This window comes from Gymnoscopelus microlampas, assembly GCF_963454915.1.
Source record: "Gymnoscopelus microlampas genome assembly, chromosome: 5".
Classification (NCBI taxonomy): domain Eukaryota; kingdom Metazoa; phylum Chordata; class Actinopteri; order Myctophiformes; family Myctophidae; genus Gymnoscopelus; species Gymnoscopelus microlampas.
This window is the reverse complement of record NC_139942.1, coordinates 31,883,224-31,904,046: the sequence shown is the minus strand read 5'-3', so window position 1 is coordinate 31,904,046 and position 20,823 is coordinate 31,883,224. Positions and strand designations below refer to the sequence as shown.

The following is a 20,823-nucleotide window of genomic DNA, read 5'->3' as shown; positions in this document are numbered from 1 at the left end:
CGAAGAAATGAATATTCTTAGTAGTTTATAATGGGACATGGTTATATATTCTGTTTCACAAGACATAGCACATGTACCCAAATGACCTGAATTGGCTGAAAAGGCTGAAACAACTCTTCATTTTATATTCAAGCCGCACTGTGTCAGTTGGAGACTCAATTCCCCATTCTAGACTGCGAGGCTGCCTAGAGGGTGGGCCAAAGAGTACATCCACCGTACATCACTGATCACATGACCCCCCCCCCCCCCCCCCCAAAAAAAACACCCACACACAAATCAGCTCAAATCAGGTATATTAATATATTCACTGCCATTGACGGGACATCTCCGTCATTTAAAATCCACCCGTTCACCGCCATTGACGGATATGTCCGTCATTAAAAAAAAGAAAAGAACCCAAGATAACGAGATCCGAAGATTTACTGCTCCATTCACTTCCTGGTTAACTTATTACTTTAAAATCCTGTACCTCGGCTCCTGTGTTTTACTTTTCAACTGGGTAAAACAAAAGAACTGGAGGTCACGATGCCATTTTTTTTCACTTAAGCACACAGGGAAACCCTCCGTGATTAGCAACCATCAGGGGATCGATCATACTGGAGATAAATATTCTGTGGTTCTTGAAAGATTAGTCAGAATGCTTAAAAATGCTGGCAGAAGCTACCTGCCAATAATAGAAAGCCCCTGGCAGTGAATGTGTTAATGACATCATTTCATGTTGAAATTTAGTGGTATTCCCCTTTAAATTGTCAGAAGTGTGAAAGCCTGTGACATTTAAGTCTTCCAAGAACATGCACAATAAAATCTTCACTGTTCATTTAACTCAGAGATAATGTTGTCACATCTTCTGCTAACAATGTCTCATCGGTCCATTGGCAGGTTTTTGGATTTCTAGTTGCCATGGCAATCTGTGGAGTCAAAGAATGCAATAGGTCACCAATTTCAGTGCAATGCTGTCTATGTATGTACCGATGCTTGCCAAGTGGACATGTTTATGTTTTTTTTTAAAGTGATTATAACTTCAGTAAACTCTGCTAACAGATTGATGAGAATTGCCTTCTCTCCAGTCATTTCGGTATGTAAATGTATTTATTTTAATGCTGCTTTGTTGTGGTCATCACTGGGATGTTGCAAAGTTGTGAGGACAAATGAATGTCCCATTATCTCGTATTATCTTGCTAACAAAATCACAATGGAATGTGCTAGCTGGTTTACAGACATTACAAGCAAGCTGGAGTTAGCGAGTAGTATCAATGCGCCAAATTGTTTATAGCCGGTCTTCGTGTGTCTGTGACCAGACATACAAACCAACAAATTGTGATGTCTATGTTTATATACAGGCAATGTTTCAATTCAGACAATTAACATTCTACTGCAGTATCACCCACCATCCCAAAATAGTTTATGGTATAATTTTCTTGACAACAGGTCAGCAATGTTTTATCATTCTTTCAACTCTAAAACATTGGGCTCCTACAGCCACTCATTTAAGACATACAGTGCAGCCCGTATGCCTTCTCTATTCCTAGCTGTTGGAGGCAGAAATAAAACAGCAGAGAGATACTGTATTTTCTGATCACCTTATCATGGATCCAAATCACCATTACCTCCCTCCTGATGAGTAGTCCCCAAAAACACCTCAATGCTATTTTTATTTTCCCCTAGCAGTGCCATCACAAAACCCCAAGCAACAATGGCCTTCTCTTCACTTCCCACTTTCTGCATCCCCTCGAAGATAGGCACTATATATTGCACAAAAAAGTAAGTTATTACCACCAAGGCAGTGTAACCCTTGTCAAATCTCATGGAAACTGCCCAGTCAGCAGAGTAAACATGCATCAATATATGCACCCATACGCCTGTATGCACACAGGCAAATGGGCGAGTGCGCATGTGCAAAGACTAGCGCACGCACACACACACACACACACACACACACACACACACACACACACACACACACACACACACACACACACACACACACACACACACAGATCTGTCACTGTCGGCACCCTCCAATAGGAGCTCGGTTAACCCAATCTTGGAAGCGCCATGTGGAGGGGATAATTGTCATGGCTACAAATTAAACAGCAACATCCATCGTGAGTGTGCTAAGTGAGGAGAGAGACAGAGCCCAAATGAGAGCAGCGTGTCTCAGGGGTGCAGCGGAGGATGCAGGGGGTGGGAAGCACAGGGGGGTAATTTTCGGTGCCACTGGAGAGAGAAATCACAATCGGCTGGAAGCCAAATCAACCCCTCCCTCCAAATGACTTCCATGTCTAGATAAGGAACAACCCTAAAAACCTAAAATGATAGCAAAGAACTCTGCACGGGCACATTTTTTTTTTTCAAACAAACAAACTCAACAGCATGAATGAAGTATGAGGACTTGGCAGTAGCCTCAAATCATTCTGACAGCCACAAAGATGAAAGACAAAGCCTAGATGTGCACTTCAAACATGAACAGAAAAAATATTTTTGCAATAATCTGTGGCTGAGTTAGACATGTAAATAAAGGTTCTGGATAATTATAAAAATAAATACATCACTCCTTTGTAACAACTTGTTAACAGTTCAATCTTTGTTTTAAAACAAAAACACCATATAGACTAGAGAGTTCTGGCCTATGCTTAGGAACTGAGTCACGCATCCTCACAGCACTGGTATATATATGCCCTATGACAACTGCGGGAGATGTGTAGACATCTAGGTTAAGAATGCAACTTCGATGTCAAACTCTATAAATGTGTTGGGAGGAAAGGAGATTTCCAGTATTGTGAATATAGACCTAGATGACAGCGCCTATGCTACTATTTAAATTGCAGGCACTTTTCTTTTGTAACAAATCATATTCAAAGGCACACATAAATGCAGACATCACGCCTGTATGACATTTTCATCCAAAAGTGCAATCATGTGAGCAAACACAATATTGTGTGCATGGTGACGTATTCACATGGGCCGCTACACAGTACACCATCAAAAGCATCAAGTTTCAGCATTGAGACAGCCTTTTATTTCGGTGACAAACCTCAAGACTAGCGTCCAACCCCCATACCCTGCGCAACTTATCCCCCACAATCCCACTAACGGGAGAGAGAGAGAGAAAAAAAAAGAAAGAGGGTGAAAATAATGCTGTGGTAAGTAGTCCCAGCTCTAAAAAAGCAGACTGGAAAAACAGACATGGATCGGGCAGGAGTGGAATGGACAAGAGACTGAGTATTGGCGAACCAATTGAACTGCAACAGGGTACACAAGAGCTTTGGCCTAAAGGTGCTGCTTAAACAGGAGAAATGTATTATGTGCATTACTACCAATTTACATTAATTAGAGTAGAAATGTCAGGGATGATCAGAGTTTATCACAGGCTGTGCAAGAGTTTAATGAACTTGTGCATGACAGTGTATGTCAGTTTGTTTCACTAGTATAACAACTAAAAACATGTCACTAATCATTTAGAACAGCGGCCCGGGCCGCCCGGCCACAGCCTCTTTTCATTTTTTATTTATTAGCTCCATTTCTTAACGAAAAGGTCCAATTTCAACTTCACCATCTTGACATACCAATACATCACTTGTAACGTATATTCCAGTTTATCATTTAGGCTACACCAAATTATTATTAAAGAGGAAGCCATAATTATGCAAAAAAAACACAGCTCAAGTAACAGTATGCTTATATGAATAAAGCAAATATAATAATTTTGCATTTGTTTGTGGATTTGTTAGAGTGCACTGTACTGTAAGTCAATTGGTCTTTTTTATCTCTGTGAGGCAAGCCTCCATATAGTCAGAACCAAGCAATCATTTACTATGATCAGTGTCAATACCAACACTGGCACAACCAGTCATCACCAGCATCAACTATGGCTGCGCAATATATTGATATACGTATATCATGATTGGATATGGATATCTTAATATCATGATATGACATAAGCGTCGTCTTTTCCTGGTTTTAATAACATAAACCTTTTTGTATTCGTTTTTTCTTTGAATGAAAGAAAAAAGGATATTAATCGGCACAATATGATATTATCTGCATATTATCGATAGATGTATTTGGTTAAACAAAATATTGTGATATTTGTCCATATTGCCCAGCCCTAGTAATAACATATACCAAGTTTGTCCCGGGTCATCCTAAGACTGTGGCATTAACACATCATCTGGATGCTTAGAGATTAAATGATCCATTGGGAGTTGGGTATTAAGACTGATTGAGGAGACAGAGTAGGGAGAGAGTTAAGAACCATGCAGGCATTATATTACACAGCAGCTCTAAGCTGCATTATGTGTTGCTATGGAAATAACAAAGAAGCCATGCACTTTGTACAATAAAAGATTGGGAAGGTTTTGTGCTGGTGTTACCTGAATTCATGGGGCTGTTTAGCCAAATCATGATTATTAGCACACACCCCTGGGTAAAATAAGTCTTCTAATTAAGAGTATAACCGGAATAACCCCCAACCACAGCAAAAAGGTAGCTATTTGGGTTCTCAAGCTCGGCTGACCAGGGACTCACTCTGACCGAGCCACCAACTTTTGATCAGATTGAAAAATGTAATCAATGGATATCATGACTGCTAAGTTTCTATGAACACAAGGTTGTCTCAGAACTGCAGTTAACCTCATTCACCATGCAGGTCTACCTTGTTTGCCACACCCGCCGTGGAGTTGTGCATTATGTCTACTAGTGAAACAGCTGGATATTATATAAGAGAAAGAAAGGAAAAAAGAAAAAATATATATATATATACATACATACACACACACACACACACACACACACACACACACACATATATATATATATATACATATATACACACACACACACACACACACACACACACACACACACACACACACACACACACACACACACACACACACACACACACACACACACACACACACACACACACACACACACACACACACACACACACACATTATTATTATAGCTAATGGGAGGATGGGCTGGCCGGTGGGCGGGGGGACCACCTCATCATGCTCATGTCACTATAACTCAGCCATAACCATATAAGGAGTCCCCAATGCAGCTACGCCCAAATATGGGGTGTGTTGTCTAACCTCAATGTGTCATCATGGCATCATGTGCAAACAAACCAGTCAGCTCCATATATGGGTACAAACGGGAGCATGCCCATATATGAGCATATACTGATAACATCAGGGATCTCCAAATATAGGCATAAAAGGGACAGACAGGTAAAAGGATACATCCATATATGGGCAATAATATGCTAATATGAAAGAATGTATAATATAATATAATTATATAATTGGAGTATTTTGTAGCATATTTACATGCTACAAAGTTCTAAACTTAATAGTGATGAAAATGCAACAAACCCGCCACTGTGTCATACGGTAATTGCTAACCTATGGATTCTTTCTGTGCCAATTCATCCTCTGTTCAGCTGCATTTCACAATTCTAGTCGTCACTCCCTACTCTAGCACGTAAATGAACACAAAGCTGATTCTGCCTAGATAAAGTCACAAAACCTGGTTCTGCATTTTATTTTTAATAAATGTCAACTTCCTGTTCATTTGGTTATTTGAATTAGGGAAAAGAAATTGGATCAACGGATCCACATCTTCAATTTTTGTAAAATCAACAGGAAGATGAAATTTGTATTTAAAAACAAAAAAAGAAAATGCAGAAAAGGGTTTCGTAATATTATATATTGGCAGAATCAGCTTTGCAATCGTGTATGCGCTGAAGAAGTAGAGAGCCCATCTGGGAAGCAGGAGGTCCCAGGTTCGATTCCCATGCCCCGGCAATGTGTCGAAGTGTCTCTGAGCTTGGCACTTAACCCCTAAATGTTCTGCTTCTACAGGCTATAGACATATCACATGATTAATCATGGACATCCCAATTTTATTTCTAAAACAAGCGTTTCCTCAGAGACTATTTTCAACTTTTCAATCAATCCAGGTCTTCAACTGCGTTAAAACACAATAACCTAACTTTGACCAAAAATAAAGGAGACAAAGTTCACCGCGATGCCTGGGAGTCTCCAAAAGTTGGTTTGCCTATCATACTGAAATGAATGGAAACCAATGGCTTCTTGGAAGGCCAGGAAAACAGAAAATTGTCAGCAGTAATGTAAAGTATACAGTATATGACTTCTAGCGAGTGATCTAAACATGCAAAAACATAGTACTTTTAGTATTTATTTAAGCATGAAATTAAAATTGTACTTGTATGGACCATATATTACCAAATGTACTAAGAATACGTTGTTTAAAAGTCCATCTTGGAGCCCCCTCTCTTTAAGGTAATTAACTTAATTTGGAAATTGTAGTAGTTAAGTTGAAACTGCAAAATGTATTATTGTTCAATTAATTGTTCAGCCATATAAAGTTAGAACATTTTATTTCTTCTTAATATTTTTATTAACATATGTATCTTTATTAAGTTTGCTTATATTAAGCTGCAAAAGACTTCATTTCCCACCTGGGATTAATGAAGTATCTATCAACCTATTGGTTTTGTGTTTGTCTTAATGGCCAAGAGCTCATTGGAGACATGTAATTAGTGTAAATCACATGTGGCATTGAAAGGGGAGTTAACAATATAGGCACCGCCTAATATATCTACAGATACAGATGACAAAGATGGGAGGGAGGGGATGACATAAGACCACAATAATGTCTATTGTTTACACAGCCAAATATCCATGCAAAAACATGGCAATAGAGATATAGCTGATGCCTAGGGCTCCACTGCAATGTACCTGGACTTTCTATTTAAACTTTCATATCTATCAGTCAATTGGGAAAATTAAGATTTAAATATGTCCAGGACATTATTCACAGTGTCCCTGCTCAGCAACATTATTTAATTTTGACTGGCTATTCCTATTAAAAAAATGGAGAACTATATAAACAAATGGAGAACTATGAGTCAGAAACTGTAACTTATTTTGGTCATCACAATATGTGATCACAAAGATCCAAGCACCAGACTTTAAATCAAATGATTTCCTGTGTGTTCACATGACAAACTGACATGATCATTTATGCATTATTGCACGAATGGACGACATGTAAACATACTTCTTCCTGGTTTTGGATGTGGATGAGGATGACGCCTGGGGTGGGACAGTGGCAGCATCCTTGCGTGGCCTTCCACGAGGTCGCTTGTCTGCGTGGGCAGGGCTTCCTGTGGACGTGCCCCCTGCACTGCTGGAGGGCGGTGAGGGTCCATGGTCAGAGGGCTCCACAGTCTTATCCTCTGATGACATTCTGAACAAGACGAGAGGAGATACACACACACAATCATGCCCTGTTCAAATGGCAGCCAAAAGAAACCAGTTCTGGAAGTTGGAACAATCAAATATTGCCTCATCTCTGATCAACTTTTTTCTAATTGAGTGCAGAATTTGAACAGCATATTTTCCCCAATACTTTATTTCGCACTTCTACGTGCACTCTTATATGTCAGGGATAAACACATTGTAGTGAGGCGGGTGTGTGCGTGCATGTGTGCAACACTTAATTCCAGTGCCGGCATATTCACAAAACATTAGAAAGACCTAAAAAAGGTTCCCAGTTCAATCCCACGGAAAAGCAGAAAAAGTGGGTAGGGAAGTGAATGGCCACAATTACCCCTCCCCCTTTGAGCAAGGCACTGAACCCTACAATTGGGGGATGTCAGTACTGTGGTTGTATTGGGCAGCTCCCAGGTTTAGAGCATTTATGCTCAGAAACCTCCCCAACCTAGCTGTTATTTAATCATAATACTAACTCGATGTCTCTCGCTTATGGGAGATTGCCCTCTGGCGTGATCACAGGAGCATTTATACACTTCCAGGCAATTTATTGGCTGGACCTGACGTTGTACTGATAACATGAGCAGGTGCGCTCCGCCCCTTTTCACAAAAAGCTCCCGTCTCTCTCTGATCTGAACAGGTTATTCATAGTTCCCTCCTCGGGTTGATTATATCAGAGCATTACTCTCAGTTCGTCAGCTATCGTGTGGCTTAACTGTCCAACTAGGACGAGAACACATCTTGGACCACTGGACGCTACCGAAGGCTTTTGGGAAAAAAAATGTTGTAAGTTTTACTAAAACGTACTTTGTAGTTCGACACTATAATGTACATCTTTGATTTCGGTTCTTAGTCTCAACTCAAGCTGTTTTTTAACGACGTTCCGCGTTTTCAAGTTGTTTTGAATACGTTGTACGCAGGTAAGACTGACGGTTTCTTTCACTCTTTGAACTGCGTGAGCTTGATTTCAGCAACATTTTGGGCTCTCGGAAAGCCGTTTTGAAGATATTTTATAGGGGTGAGACATCATAGGTTTCACCATTACGCGCCTTCCTGAAAGCCGTTTTGAAGCCATTATATCCGAGTAGACTGCATAAGTTCTCTCCCCGCGGCTACATATGCTGAAACCACAACAGCGGGACATTATTATTCTCTGGGCCCACAGCTGTGATGGCAGAGTGGCGTTGGACGTTGGACTTGAAATCCAATGTGGACTCCCCGCACAGGTCTGAGCCCTGCTCACGGCGACACATGCATTGTGTGTTGTATTTCGGCATGCTCAGTGGTGTGCTGAATCATCCTCATGTGCAAAATGTCCTGGCATAATGGCCGAGAGTAGAACGGGGACGGACGGCGAGCTAAACAAGCTACTGCCTCCCCGAGCGTGCATGGGACATTTGACTGCGCTGAGATGGTTGAGAATGGGCTGTATCGCCTACCCTCCATAGAGGGAGGAGTAGCCTCCCAATTGCTCCCCGCAGCTGCCTCCTCTCTGACGTGGGAGCCAGCCTTCGGGGCGACAACATTTTCTCCTCTTTGACCAAAGCGGCCTACAGCGCTGCAGCCCCAAACGCCAGAGCACTGAGCACGGTTACCCTTCTGCTGGGGTCCGCCACGGAGCTCTACAGGACGGCAAAGGACACTCCGACACAGGAGACAATGGCGGAGCTCCGCCAAATCTCAGATGAAATCCTGGTGTGCGTTAACACCGCAATCCAAGCCGCGGGGCGCGCCATGGCTATACCTGTTGCCTAGGAGAGAGCTGGGCGGCTCGACCTCTCCAAAATCCAACACGCCTATGTAATTCACTTTCAATGAGAGGCTGGCGATTATTTGGGACGCGCAGGGAAGTTGAGGGGCGGTGAGTCAGGCGGGCGCAGTCCCGTGAAATTCGCGCTCGCGACCGCATCTCCAGATCAATACAGCAGACCTGTTCAGCCTGTTTAGGCTGGGGATCGCATCGCCCCAAGTGGGCCAGACGCCCAGACCTGCATGTGTATGACGGGTCAGAGGGCCTGGCTCTGACCAGACGGTCAAGAAGCTGCTGCCCCCCGCCCCGCAACTGTTACGCAGAACTGTGCACCAGCAGAAATTAACCCCTCACAACTCCCATCCCCAGTTTACACGAGTTTTGACTGCGCTGAGATGGATGACAATGTGTTGTACCGCCTACCCTCCATAGGAGGAGTAGACTGAGCTGACGCTCTCTCACTGGATAGTGGACGCCATACAATTGTCCTACTCTAGTAAGGGTCTTCAAGCACATTCTACTAGAGGGATGTCTGCATCCTGGGCCCTTTTTCAAAGGGATCTCTATCCATGATGTCTGTGCTGCGGCGAGTTGGTCTTCACCTTTGACCTTCGCTACAGGTTCTACAGACTGGACGTGATTGCACCGCACGTTCCAGGTAGGGGTTAACCCCATAGGCTGACTGATTAGGACTTCAAGATAAGTCTGCAATATGGGAGTTTATAACATCTCCCTTCAGCGAGACATTGAGTGAGTATTATGATTAAATAACTATAGGTTACGAACGTAACCCTGGTTATTTGAATAATACGAGCGAGATGTCTCGTCAAAACGCCCTTCTTGCACGCTTACCGAGAAGGGAACTGACCTATGTTGGATAACCTGTACAGATCAGAGACAGGAGCTTTTTGTGAAAAGGGGTGGAGCCCACCTGCTCATGTGATCAGTACGACGTCAGGTCCAGCCAATAAATTGCCTGGAAGAGTATAAATGCTTCTGTGATCAGGGGGGCTTATGGGGGCTCTCCCATAAGCGAGACATATCGCTCGTATTATTCAAATAACCAGGATTACGTTCGTAACCTATAGTTTGTTGTTCATAATTTGGGCTGGTGTTCAAAGCTGTTATGTCTCAATATAAAACTTGATGTTACCAGCTTACAAAATGGCATTACATAGAGGAATCATTATCAGTTAACCTTATTTATTTTAAGAGGTATCCAGTCTTTAATAGTATAGCTCTATCAGGCCAAATGTTCTTTCAGTTATCCCTCTCTGTACATAGTGCTGTTTTGTTAAAAATGTAGTGTAGGAGAAAAAAAATATTGAAAAGAGTGTAGGGATGACATACAACAAAGGCTGTAAGCCTAATTGTAACCCAAACCAACACAAGTCCATGGTGCGCACCTTTGTTCACTTTAGCCACAGGACACCGTTTGCCTTCCTCTCATGAAACCTGCTACCCCTCACCCTCCATTTAAGGTCACTTACTCACTTTTGGTGGAAATTAAGTAGAATAAAACTTTTTAGCAGACAGCATTTTGAAAGTGTCTCACATGCCCGCATCACACAATTTTACTTAGGTCTCACATTCACATTAATGGTTTTGGTTTGACAATCACCAGTGGAGCAAAATGTCATTGTTCTACATGAATGACAGCACTTCAATTGCTCTTTAAGTTGCTTAATATGTCAGCACAATGTTGTTTAGCAGCACAAATGAATTGTAGTACATGGACCGAATGCATCATTTGGGGTATCCTACTACATATTTAAAACATGCTTGCCTATGTTTCAAAAAACTATTAGAGGTTGATGTGGCTTATATTTAGACCTAAACCATACATGTTTACACTGATCAATGCATTCTGAATCAATCTCAGGAGTGTTATCTCTGCCCAGTTCATCAGATGGCATTGTGTGTGGTGGTGTGTGTGGTTGTATTGTGAAGCTCACTTTATGCTTTCAGGATGGATGGGTTAACCACTTACCCCAGCATCCGTATTGTGGGGGAAACTTTGCAGGAAATAGCAGATCTACAAGCTCACAATACGCAACGCATTGTGAGCTTGTAGATTGTCTATTTTCAGTGAAGATATTTAGTGTAGAGCGAAAAGAGGAAAGTCAACAGTGAGTGACTAGTATAGAGCCCTGAGGGACTCTGGTCAACCAATAGGGTTTGAGTGGTTAAACAAGAGCTGACCATTTCACAGGTTAAACACAAACAGTGGTGTGGTGTAACTTCAAAGAACTCAATTGTGCACCTCTGGTACAACTGCGTTTGAATGGGCCAACAGGCCTAAACGTTAAAAAACAATATCAGTTTATGAATTTGGTTACCATCCCAACAAGCACAATACAATATCTTACATTGGTCTTTGGATAACTAAACGTAGTAGTGAGGCCTTTAAATTTAAATGCAATAGGACAACCGATTGAACCTCAATTGCAACCTACAAGGACTGTCCCTTTAATAACATAGCACTTAAACCATCATTTGGAAACTGTTGGCCAAACACAATCAGACGTGGTACATTGGAGAGATGCTAACGTTAGCTTTTGTTAACTCAAGCTTGAGCACAAAGCAATTGCGTGCTCTTAAATCAGCTAACGTTAGCTGTCTTTGCTAACCCGTTGTTTAGAAACTGAGGCATTCCTTGCTCAGCGACCAGAGACGCGACTGTTGCACACAATGATCAGTAAATATGATGTGTATTATATCATGATTAGTGCAGCCAGATCGCAACAATGGAGTGTCTACATTCATGTTAGCCAGCCATCCACACAACTTTGAAACTGGCACAGATAGCAAACAGGTTAGCAAACGTTGACCAACTCCGCCTGATTAGTATAACGTTACTGTTGTTTTTATGTTGGTGTTTGTAATGTTCCACCGCGATAATGATGCTCCACAGGTACAGTCAATGGTGATGTTACTGTGCTATCTGTTAGCCTACTGGGAAACAACTGGCTGCTAGGCAATGAAAAGAAACATTTGGGCCACACACATACACACGTAGAGGGAGAGGGCTCGGGCTATTTGCTGAAACCCAGCAGCTCATTTATAAGTTATACTTCGCCGTGCTAGACAAAAATGACATATTTTCAACTGGAAACAAGTGCTGAAAACACGTCATTAATGTCGGGCGACGAACTGTAAATGAAGCATGAACTGTTCCGTGGAAGTGACTGTACACAAGTAGTGTGTGGTGGTGGTGGACTTTCAAGTGAGCTCCAATTAACATTATTTTTGTATTCTCCCCAAACCATTGTGGAGTGGATCCCTTTGTTTTGATATGTTAATGTGATGTAACATGCATTCGTGTCATTACAGTGTTTGTATTGAACACATGAGCCGTTCCATTCCGTGCAATAGTCTGAGTCATGAAAAGCAGTAAGGCGGCGACACAAAAAACAAAACAACAACACCCACATCAACATTTAAGACTGTAGCACAATAATGTTGGCTCATGTGTCAACTCCATACCATATCTTAACAACATAATCTTCCAGGTTTATATCTTACCTTCCAACCCTATGAATAGCGAATTATTCTCTTCATGTCCAGAATACTGGGGAGGAGGGGGTGGGGGGGAGTAAAACGTCACACTTTTTATCACTCAGCCAGCTAGCTTAGCAGGCTAACCGAGCTAGCTCGCTTCTCTCCAATGAAGGAACACCGCAGTTCTCACAAACGCATCCCGCAGAAAACAACCGTGATCCGGCGCTGGAAGAAGAACGTTATTCCTGACTGCGCCCATTTGATGGCGAATCCAACGGAAAGCAGCTTCATTGGCACCAGCAGCATTCGATGATGGATCACTTTCCTTTCTCCAATGACAGCTGTCGTCGCACCAAATGTTTAGTTTCGACCAGTTCGGCTTCTAGAACCGAACCAGTCGGCGTTCAGATATCCACCCAAAAGACACGGTTCAACCACGGGGACACATCGGAGAACAGTTTAGTAAACACTGGGAATCCAAGCAGACGCGACCATCACAACTCCATTGAATGTATAAATGTTGTATTTGATGAGATGCTCTCTCTTTTCTTCAGCTGCGACAAGCTGCCTCCTAGTTCCCCGAGACTGGAGACTCTCTCAGCCAGCCTGCCCTGCGTGCCACGCACCGTACGACGACTCAAAACACCCGCAACCGCACACTGAAAACCCGCCCGGTGTAAGCACACGCGCGCACACGTTAATATGTCTGTGAATTTTGTACAAAAATCTAAGTTTTCGGCGACGCTTCGGTGTACTCCGCGACGGTGGCCATGTCTAGCGTTAAGTGGCACCGAAGCACCGCCCTCGACAGATTCCCCCGAAAATCTAGATCCGACTACACGACCGAGCGCCTTGCGAACGACGCGTCCAAGAGTTACGGTTTGAAGAAATGCGAACGTGTCCGAATGACGGTAGTTGTTTGGAAAACACCCGGGGAAATATAACAACGGAAATCGTGCATAACCCTATTAGACAATTTCTTCAAAATACTCCCTGACCCTGCGGAGGGATATGGGCATTTAGTAAATAAAATAATGAATAGGGACAGTTGGAAAACATGGCTGCTCTGGACTGGTGACACTGGATTGGAGCGGATTGTCAGCCAGTGTGAGGCTGTAGTGGTGGTAGCATGCAGACCCTCCAGCATGTTTTTGTGCTTAAAACTGCATCAACTTCAACAACTGCCGTGACGGTATCATCTGACGATCTTTGTATGTCGTTTCAAATTATGTATTTAGGCAAATCACGATCAAATAGCTCCCAGTTGCTGCTCAAAGCCACCCCCCATGCACAAACACACGCGCGCGCGCACTTTCTGCACACAATCATGCAGGCCTGTGCTTTTATATTGGTGGGGCTGTTACGTAGCCAACACAACAGCGGACATACTGTGCAGGCAGGGGTTAAACTTGAGAGAGCCCCCAGGGGTCGGGTTCTAGCAGCTACCCCATTAGGTCTGACTGAGTGGCGGAAGGTGCTAGATAATCTATGCATCTCTTTCTAACTTCAGTTTGGCCCTCTATTCCCCAATCACTAGATTTCGTTTTGCGCCGGGAAGCCAGACAATTCCTTGCGAATTCTGTGCACTGTGTGCACTGCCTTTACAGCTATGGTAAGCTTTGCTAGACTCAAGCTAGAGCACAGCTCTCCGTTCTCCATGGACTATGAGCGCCCTCTGCTGGGAGACACAGCACCTAGACATTTTCCCCTTTATTGTACCTGTACATGTGGGGAAATTTAAATTTCCCCACATGTACAGGAGTTATTTTTTTTAAAAAACCGGTTACATTTAGCTCTGGAAAGGACATCTCCAAATTATATTATTGTTATTATAGCAATAGTATTATTATTATTATTATTATTATTATTATTATTATTAGTTTCTTTTTTTGTGGTGGTGGTAGACAGCAGTAGTAGTAGACCTAGTACTAGCCTTGTAGTAGTCAAAGAGTGTAGTAGTGGTAGTAGTAGTATAGCCTAGTAGTAGGCCTAGTAGGCTAGTAGTAGTAGTAGTAGTAGTAGTAGTAGTGTAGTAGTAGCAGCAGCCTAGTAGTAGCCCAGTCAGAGAGAGAAACCTTTCATTAGAGAATCATGCTGTTTTATGGTGTTGGACAAACCAACAAATACTTGTTTGAAATTATTATCAGTAATACAATTCATTTGATTTACTCAAACAGGCTGATTAGCTACCTCTATTTCTTTGCATTCAAACACCATTGTGCTGTTTATTCCACTTTATAGTAGGCTATGTAGCGTAAATGGATAAACTTTTGTTTCTGAAATCTCCACAATGAAAATGGTAAAGTAATAACCATTTTTTTCTGTCATCTTTTCTGTATCTGTAATTTAATTTGTGTATACTAACTTTTGTCAATTAGTGAAATGTAATATATATTCTATTTTATGTAACCAGATCCCAGTGTAAACCCACCACATCTTGCTTCTTACCTTACAACCCTGGTAATGTGTTTTATGATTGTGTAAAGACAAGTGTCTTGTTCAGTAGTGTTGCCTGACATCACTGAAGTGTTAGACACCTGTTGTCCAGGTGTCACTTTCTAAAATATGACCTTTGGGCTGGTGTACATTTACACCACAAGCACCATTGCCCTAATTACCTTTAAACACTAGATGCTACTGTGTCATGTATCAAGAATATGTTTGAGAGCCAAATTAATATAAGACCCTTATCCTTAGAACTGAATATTGAAACGTTGTTTCTTGTTGCCTCACCAAATGATTTTGTTTCCTATAATGATTTATGCGCTTGAATACATTTTAACTCAGAAATGTGTTACCTGAGCTTTGATGACAGAGAGTGCCATGTATTTTGAGGAATTCAATATTTATTTAGTATAATATCAGTAATATTTGTAAGAACACTGTTTAATGAGACAAACAATTCTATTTTGGTACTTAATACTAATTCTGAGTAGGCATACAGAGTAGTCCAACACAAGCACACAAGGGTTAAGGAACTTGCTTGTGGAATCTAAAAATGGCATCTACAACTTGTAAAGTTTGACACCTTCTTTTGGGCTGTAATCCATGGAGACAAACAGTGAGTCAGAGTTATTTGTGAAATTCAACAACTATTGTATTGCAAGAGAAAAATCGGTTTTGTAATGTTACAGACAGAGGGCAGTATAACACCAAGTCAGCTGGAAGAGTAGTATAGCCTATTTACAGTATAGCCTACATTGATTATTTCCAATTCACAGTAGTTTTTTCCTTCCTTTTTCCTTCATTGTCTGTCCATCTGACTATATTATATTATCCTATCTGGATAATCATCAATGATATAACAATAGCTCTTTTACAGGATTGCGGGACCAACGTTATTGAGAACTTATTTGAGCAAAAACTACAATAATCTATAGCAAGTTCACTGGACTATAATTATGGACGACAATGGAAACAAGCTTCTGCCTTTTTTAAATAGATCTATCTATCTACCTACCTACTGCTTTTGCGGTTAAATCTTTTTTTTTAATCTTTTTATTTTTTAAAGTTTTAACCACTTTTTAGACTCATTTTGAACACATGAACATTGACACCCTCTTTTGGGAAATTAAAAAAGTTTAGAAATATTCAACAATTGTCAAAAATAGCAAAATTATCAGATCTAAAGGCTCACAAAGCATAGCTATTTTTGTTATTTGTCATACAAGGAAGTAGGTTTTAAGTGATACATTTATTTCTGTGAAGCTTTTGACAGTATACTTGAACAGTATACAATTCTTTGCCATGGGAGTTCAAAAAGTGTATGTTTTAATTCCAATCCAACATGACACCATGTGATTGGGATAATTAGTTCCACCCTGGAACTAATTATCTGGTTAAAGGTGTGTTAGTAATTGTGAAAAAATTGTAATACCACTGTAATGGAACAATGCGTTCTGAAGGATGGTCTCCAACATAAGTTAGTGGTAATTAGGCTCCACTCGATGGGAGCCAGAGTACTGTAGGGTTTCATCTTAGCCATCTAAAGTTTAAACAATTCTCAAATTTAGACCTACTTGTAGGAGGACAAAAGCAGTGTACATTTTAGAAAAAAAAACTAGTATAATATATATGTTGATTGTGATAGCATTTAAGGGTGATTAAAACATTATTTTACTGTTACAATTACAAAATATGCATTATTATTTGTGTATTTATGGAAATGATAATGTTTCTAGCACTCTTTTAAACTCAATTTGATATATTTCCTATGCTTAGAAGCAAGAATAGCAATGCCTAAGCATAATGTTCATCCCCAAACAAGTGCAAGTTGCATTTGATGTCATAATAACTGGGACTGACTACTGCCAGGTGGCCAGATGGATCATAGTTAGCGACATAATAGAAGAGAGAATAAACACGAAACCTGATGCTGGCTAAACAGAACATGATATCAAAATACAGCTTGTGAGTTAATGGAGTTCCTGTTCTCTCACACAACTGTAGCTGAAAAAACTAAGACAAACCCAAATAACATCATATAATCTAGGAAAACAGAGTAGTCTATACAGACCATGCAGAATTGTGTGTGTGTGTGTGTGTGTGTGTGTGTGTGTGTGTGTGTGTGTGTGTGTGTGTGTGTGTGTGTGTGTGTGTGTGTGTGTGTGTGTGTGTGTGTGTGTGTGTGTGTGTGTTTTTTGGGGGTTTGACTCCCATGTACATATGTATCGTTGCATGCTCATGTGTGCATGCTCATGGCTTCACTGTTAAGGTGTGTGGCTGTACATAATGTTTGTTAATAGTTGGTTAAGGATTTGTAACTATGCCTTATAGATAGCAAAAAGATCGCTCAAAAACTGGCAGTTAAATGAGTTATAAATGACTTGTCAATGTTATGACTTGTCAATAAGGTTTATATGCCTTAATAATTAGCCTAATAGCCTAATAAATAGACACAAACTAACTAGTATGCTACCAACACATCCAACATTTCTATACATCCATACTGGAAAAGCTAACACAAGAGCCCTGAAGTAGTGAATAACAAATCATGATTTAAAGGTTAGTAAATCTTTTTGTTACGGATGTTATTCTAAAGTATGTAACTGTTCCTCATTTACTCATGTTAGCAAATCAGGAATAGACTCTGTATGTAACTGTAGTTCCCTTTTCCAGAGGGTGGCATACCCATTTTCCGTTCTCATCTTCATTTGAACATATTATGAAGGTGTCATCTGTTTCTAGCTCAAATCTGCTGCTGAGCCAATCAAATGAAGCTATGGGAAACTGACCTGGAACAGGATATACCACCTTATGGAAAAGGAAACTACAGATATGCACATAGTATTCCTGATTTACAAACACGAGTAAATGAGGAATAGTATAACAGAATGGTAGAAACAGCCTTAGTTTGCACTGATAGGTCAGTTACCATATAACCCCCACGGAAGACACGGCAGTTGACCTATCAGTGCAAGTTAATCACCCTCACTGACCTTTTATCACTCCTCCTTTCCCCAAAGGTTGGGTATATGCGATTGTTTGATTATTATTTATTTTTTAGTAGCAGTCTTATCAGTTTGTTTTGAGTGCTCCGATTACAATTTTTGGGGCCGATCACCGATCACCGATCACTGGAATCAGTATCCGCCGATACCGATATTACCGATCACAGCGTCAAATCCATAAATCCTTCTATTTATTGTACTGTAGCAGTATTTATATATTTAATGATTATAGCCATCACATCAGGAAATTACAGGTCATGTTCTACTTGCCCGAAAAGTAAATTGGCATCATAAAATGATAGGTACAATTTTAACACTTTACTTTCTACTTGCAAATTCTGGGGCTGCACGATGTCATACCTCAATACTTATGCCAAATATCTCAATAGCTATTGATAGATAGTATAGGAATAGATAGTATAGGAACCAAATGAACCAGCTAGGGTCCATTTGTACACCGAGTTACAGATCCATAAGGGTCCATTTGGTTCCTATAATTGAGACGTCTAGTTTTGTTTTTAGTGACATGGGGGTGTTAGTGAACCATGAACCATAAACGAGGAGATCCTGCCCAAAAATGTTGTCCTTTGGTTGAAACTTCATGATCAGTTTTGATGCAATCTTTTCACCGGAAAATACAGAATACGACCCAAATACGGTATAACCTTGTCTTTACTTTACTTTACTTCTGATTACATTGCACCAACTCTGACCGTAAAGCCTGGGGATGCACAAGGTTGTCAGTGAAGCCAAAAAGTATGGATTCTGATTTTTCCAGACATAATGTCAGTTTGTTATCAGAAAGTGCAGATATTGCTGAGCTCAGTGCTGAGGGCTTTTTCTACCAGCATTTTGTCCCTGTCCGAGACCAGGAGTGCAGAGTCATCCACAAACAGGAACAAATTGCTTTTACATGCTGATTTCACGTCGTTAACTGGAAGCGACGATGAAGGGCTTGTCTGAGGACGACCTAGAGAGAACGTATAAGAACAGTAACAGCCCCAGAATGCTTCCCTGTGGAACCCAACAGTTCACTGGGAGGGACGAGGACAGGTTGCCATTTACATCAACCACTGGTTCTCTTCTCATCTTTGTTTGTCAGCAAATACATTATGAAAAACAAAAGACATAATCAGTAAATCAATTACTGATACATTACGTAAACAGACAATGGAACTTCAAACTGATGTTCTGGTTGAGAACTCTGATATGATATAGATTTGCTTCATAAAGTATAGCTAAGATATATTATATCAGAGTTATTTCATTTCAAAAATTCAAGTCATGAATCTTTAAAGTTTTCACTAATATCCACTTTTTGTAGAATTGTTAGCCAGTTCCATTAACAAGTTAATTAGTTACCCTTTCACAGTCCCATCACAGTATGGGTAAAATTGATTCCACGGCAGAATAATGTTTGAATTGATAAAATGTGTAGAAAGTAATTCCCTCCACACAAAAAAAGCCTTTTAAATTGAGGCCAAGGGGATTTGTGATCCCTCTGACTTTTCCAAATGCTTCAATAAGGGCCTCTGAGCACAGACCCTGTTTGATGAACAATTCTGTTGCCCATGGCGGTGGAGCTAATTAAAAGCTATTTATAATCAAGGGGAAATATAGCTGAGAGAGGGGGGGGGGGGGTATTAAGAGTGTCATGAATCAAAACGAAAGAATCATTGAAACCAAAACTAAGGAATCTTCAACATTCACTTCACATGGGCAACGGAGGGATAATACAATGGATGAGCTGAGAGAACAGACAAAACCCAAAACAAATGATTCAGAAAGAAATCTTCTCTCTTGCGAGATGGGGCGGGGGGTAGGGGGTTACCTGCCTCCCTTGAGCACTACTGAGACATGAGAAACTCCTTTAACAACTTGACTAACTATGACATTTTATCACTTTTTGGAACAGACTTCAGTAGTCAAGTGTGATGTAAGGTTCCAGTTATAGTGCAGGTGGGCCCTTCTCTTGAGGAAGAGGAGAAGACCTGTTGGCAAAGTCGATCTTGAGAAGATAATGATGAGAAATAATAGCAGAAAAGTATTTTCACATAATCTGTTCCAGAGCAAAAGATACTGGTTCCAGGTGAACGACTGACTGATTAGTTATCTGCTCCTGTCCATGTAATTACTTGACTATGGAAACACACCTCAATGAACTCATTAACAAGCCATCATGTTTTCACAAATAAATGCTAATCATTTCACCAGAGAGTAGCAAAAACATTCAATCATGTGCATGCACACCGTGCGACACAGGCATAAACAGAAGGTCAATAGGCTGCATTTCAATTATCGCTCATCAACCGGAGCCATTATGTCACATGACTTCGGATAACGTGGGCGCCCACGGTCATACGTACTGGCAATGTAATCATTCAGAAGCTGGGCTGCAACTGCAAACTCTTTATTAACTCGTGGATAAGAACAAGAGTGAGAAATCACTCATTGATGTAACAGGATACAAAAGTCTTGCCTGAATATGAAACATGACATTTTTGTATGTCAGCTCATGGAATACAATCTTTTCTCCCGTCCTCGCCCAACTCATCATAAGTGCAACTGGGATTGCACTTGTGAGGTCTTGTGACACAGTAATCGATTACCTCTTGGCTATGCTCGAGTCAACACTGTCATCTCTTCACTAGTACCCTTTCCAACCCCTTTCCACCCACTTAATCTCCTCCACCTGACGTTACTTTCCACTGAGGAGAGACATGATGGCCTCACAGGAAATGGTTTGAAAAGCTGAGAGGCATTGAAATCCCCTGGCAGCACACACCGGAGGCCTCATTATAATGAAGGTTATATC

General features: G+C 41.0%; 1 protein-coding gene across 5 annotated transcripts in view; it reads right to left on the bottom strand.

Moving 5' to 3' along the window:
• LOC311045566 (histone-lysine N-methyltransferase 2C-like) overlaps positions 1-13,323 on the bottom strand; it is a 91,682-nt gene extending 78,359 nt beyond the window's left edge. For all 5 annotated transcript variants that reach the window (XM_084057486.1, XM_084057489.1, XM_084057488.1 and 2 more), the window contains exons 1-2: positions 12,583-13,323; positions 7,093-7,281 (exon numbers count right to left, since the gene is read on the bottom strand). In XM_084057486.1, coding sequence (XP_083913612.1) covers positions 7,093-7,280 — 188 coding nt within the window. In that variant the 5' untranslated portion in view covers position 7,281; positions 12,583-13,323. The remainder of the gene's footprint in view (positions 1-7,092; positions 7,282-12,582) is intronic.
• Positions 13,324-20,823: the final 7,500 nt, after the last annotated feature.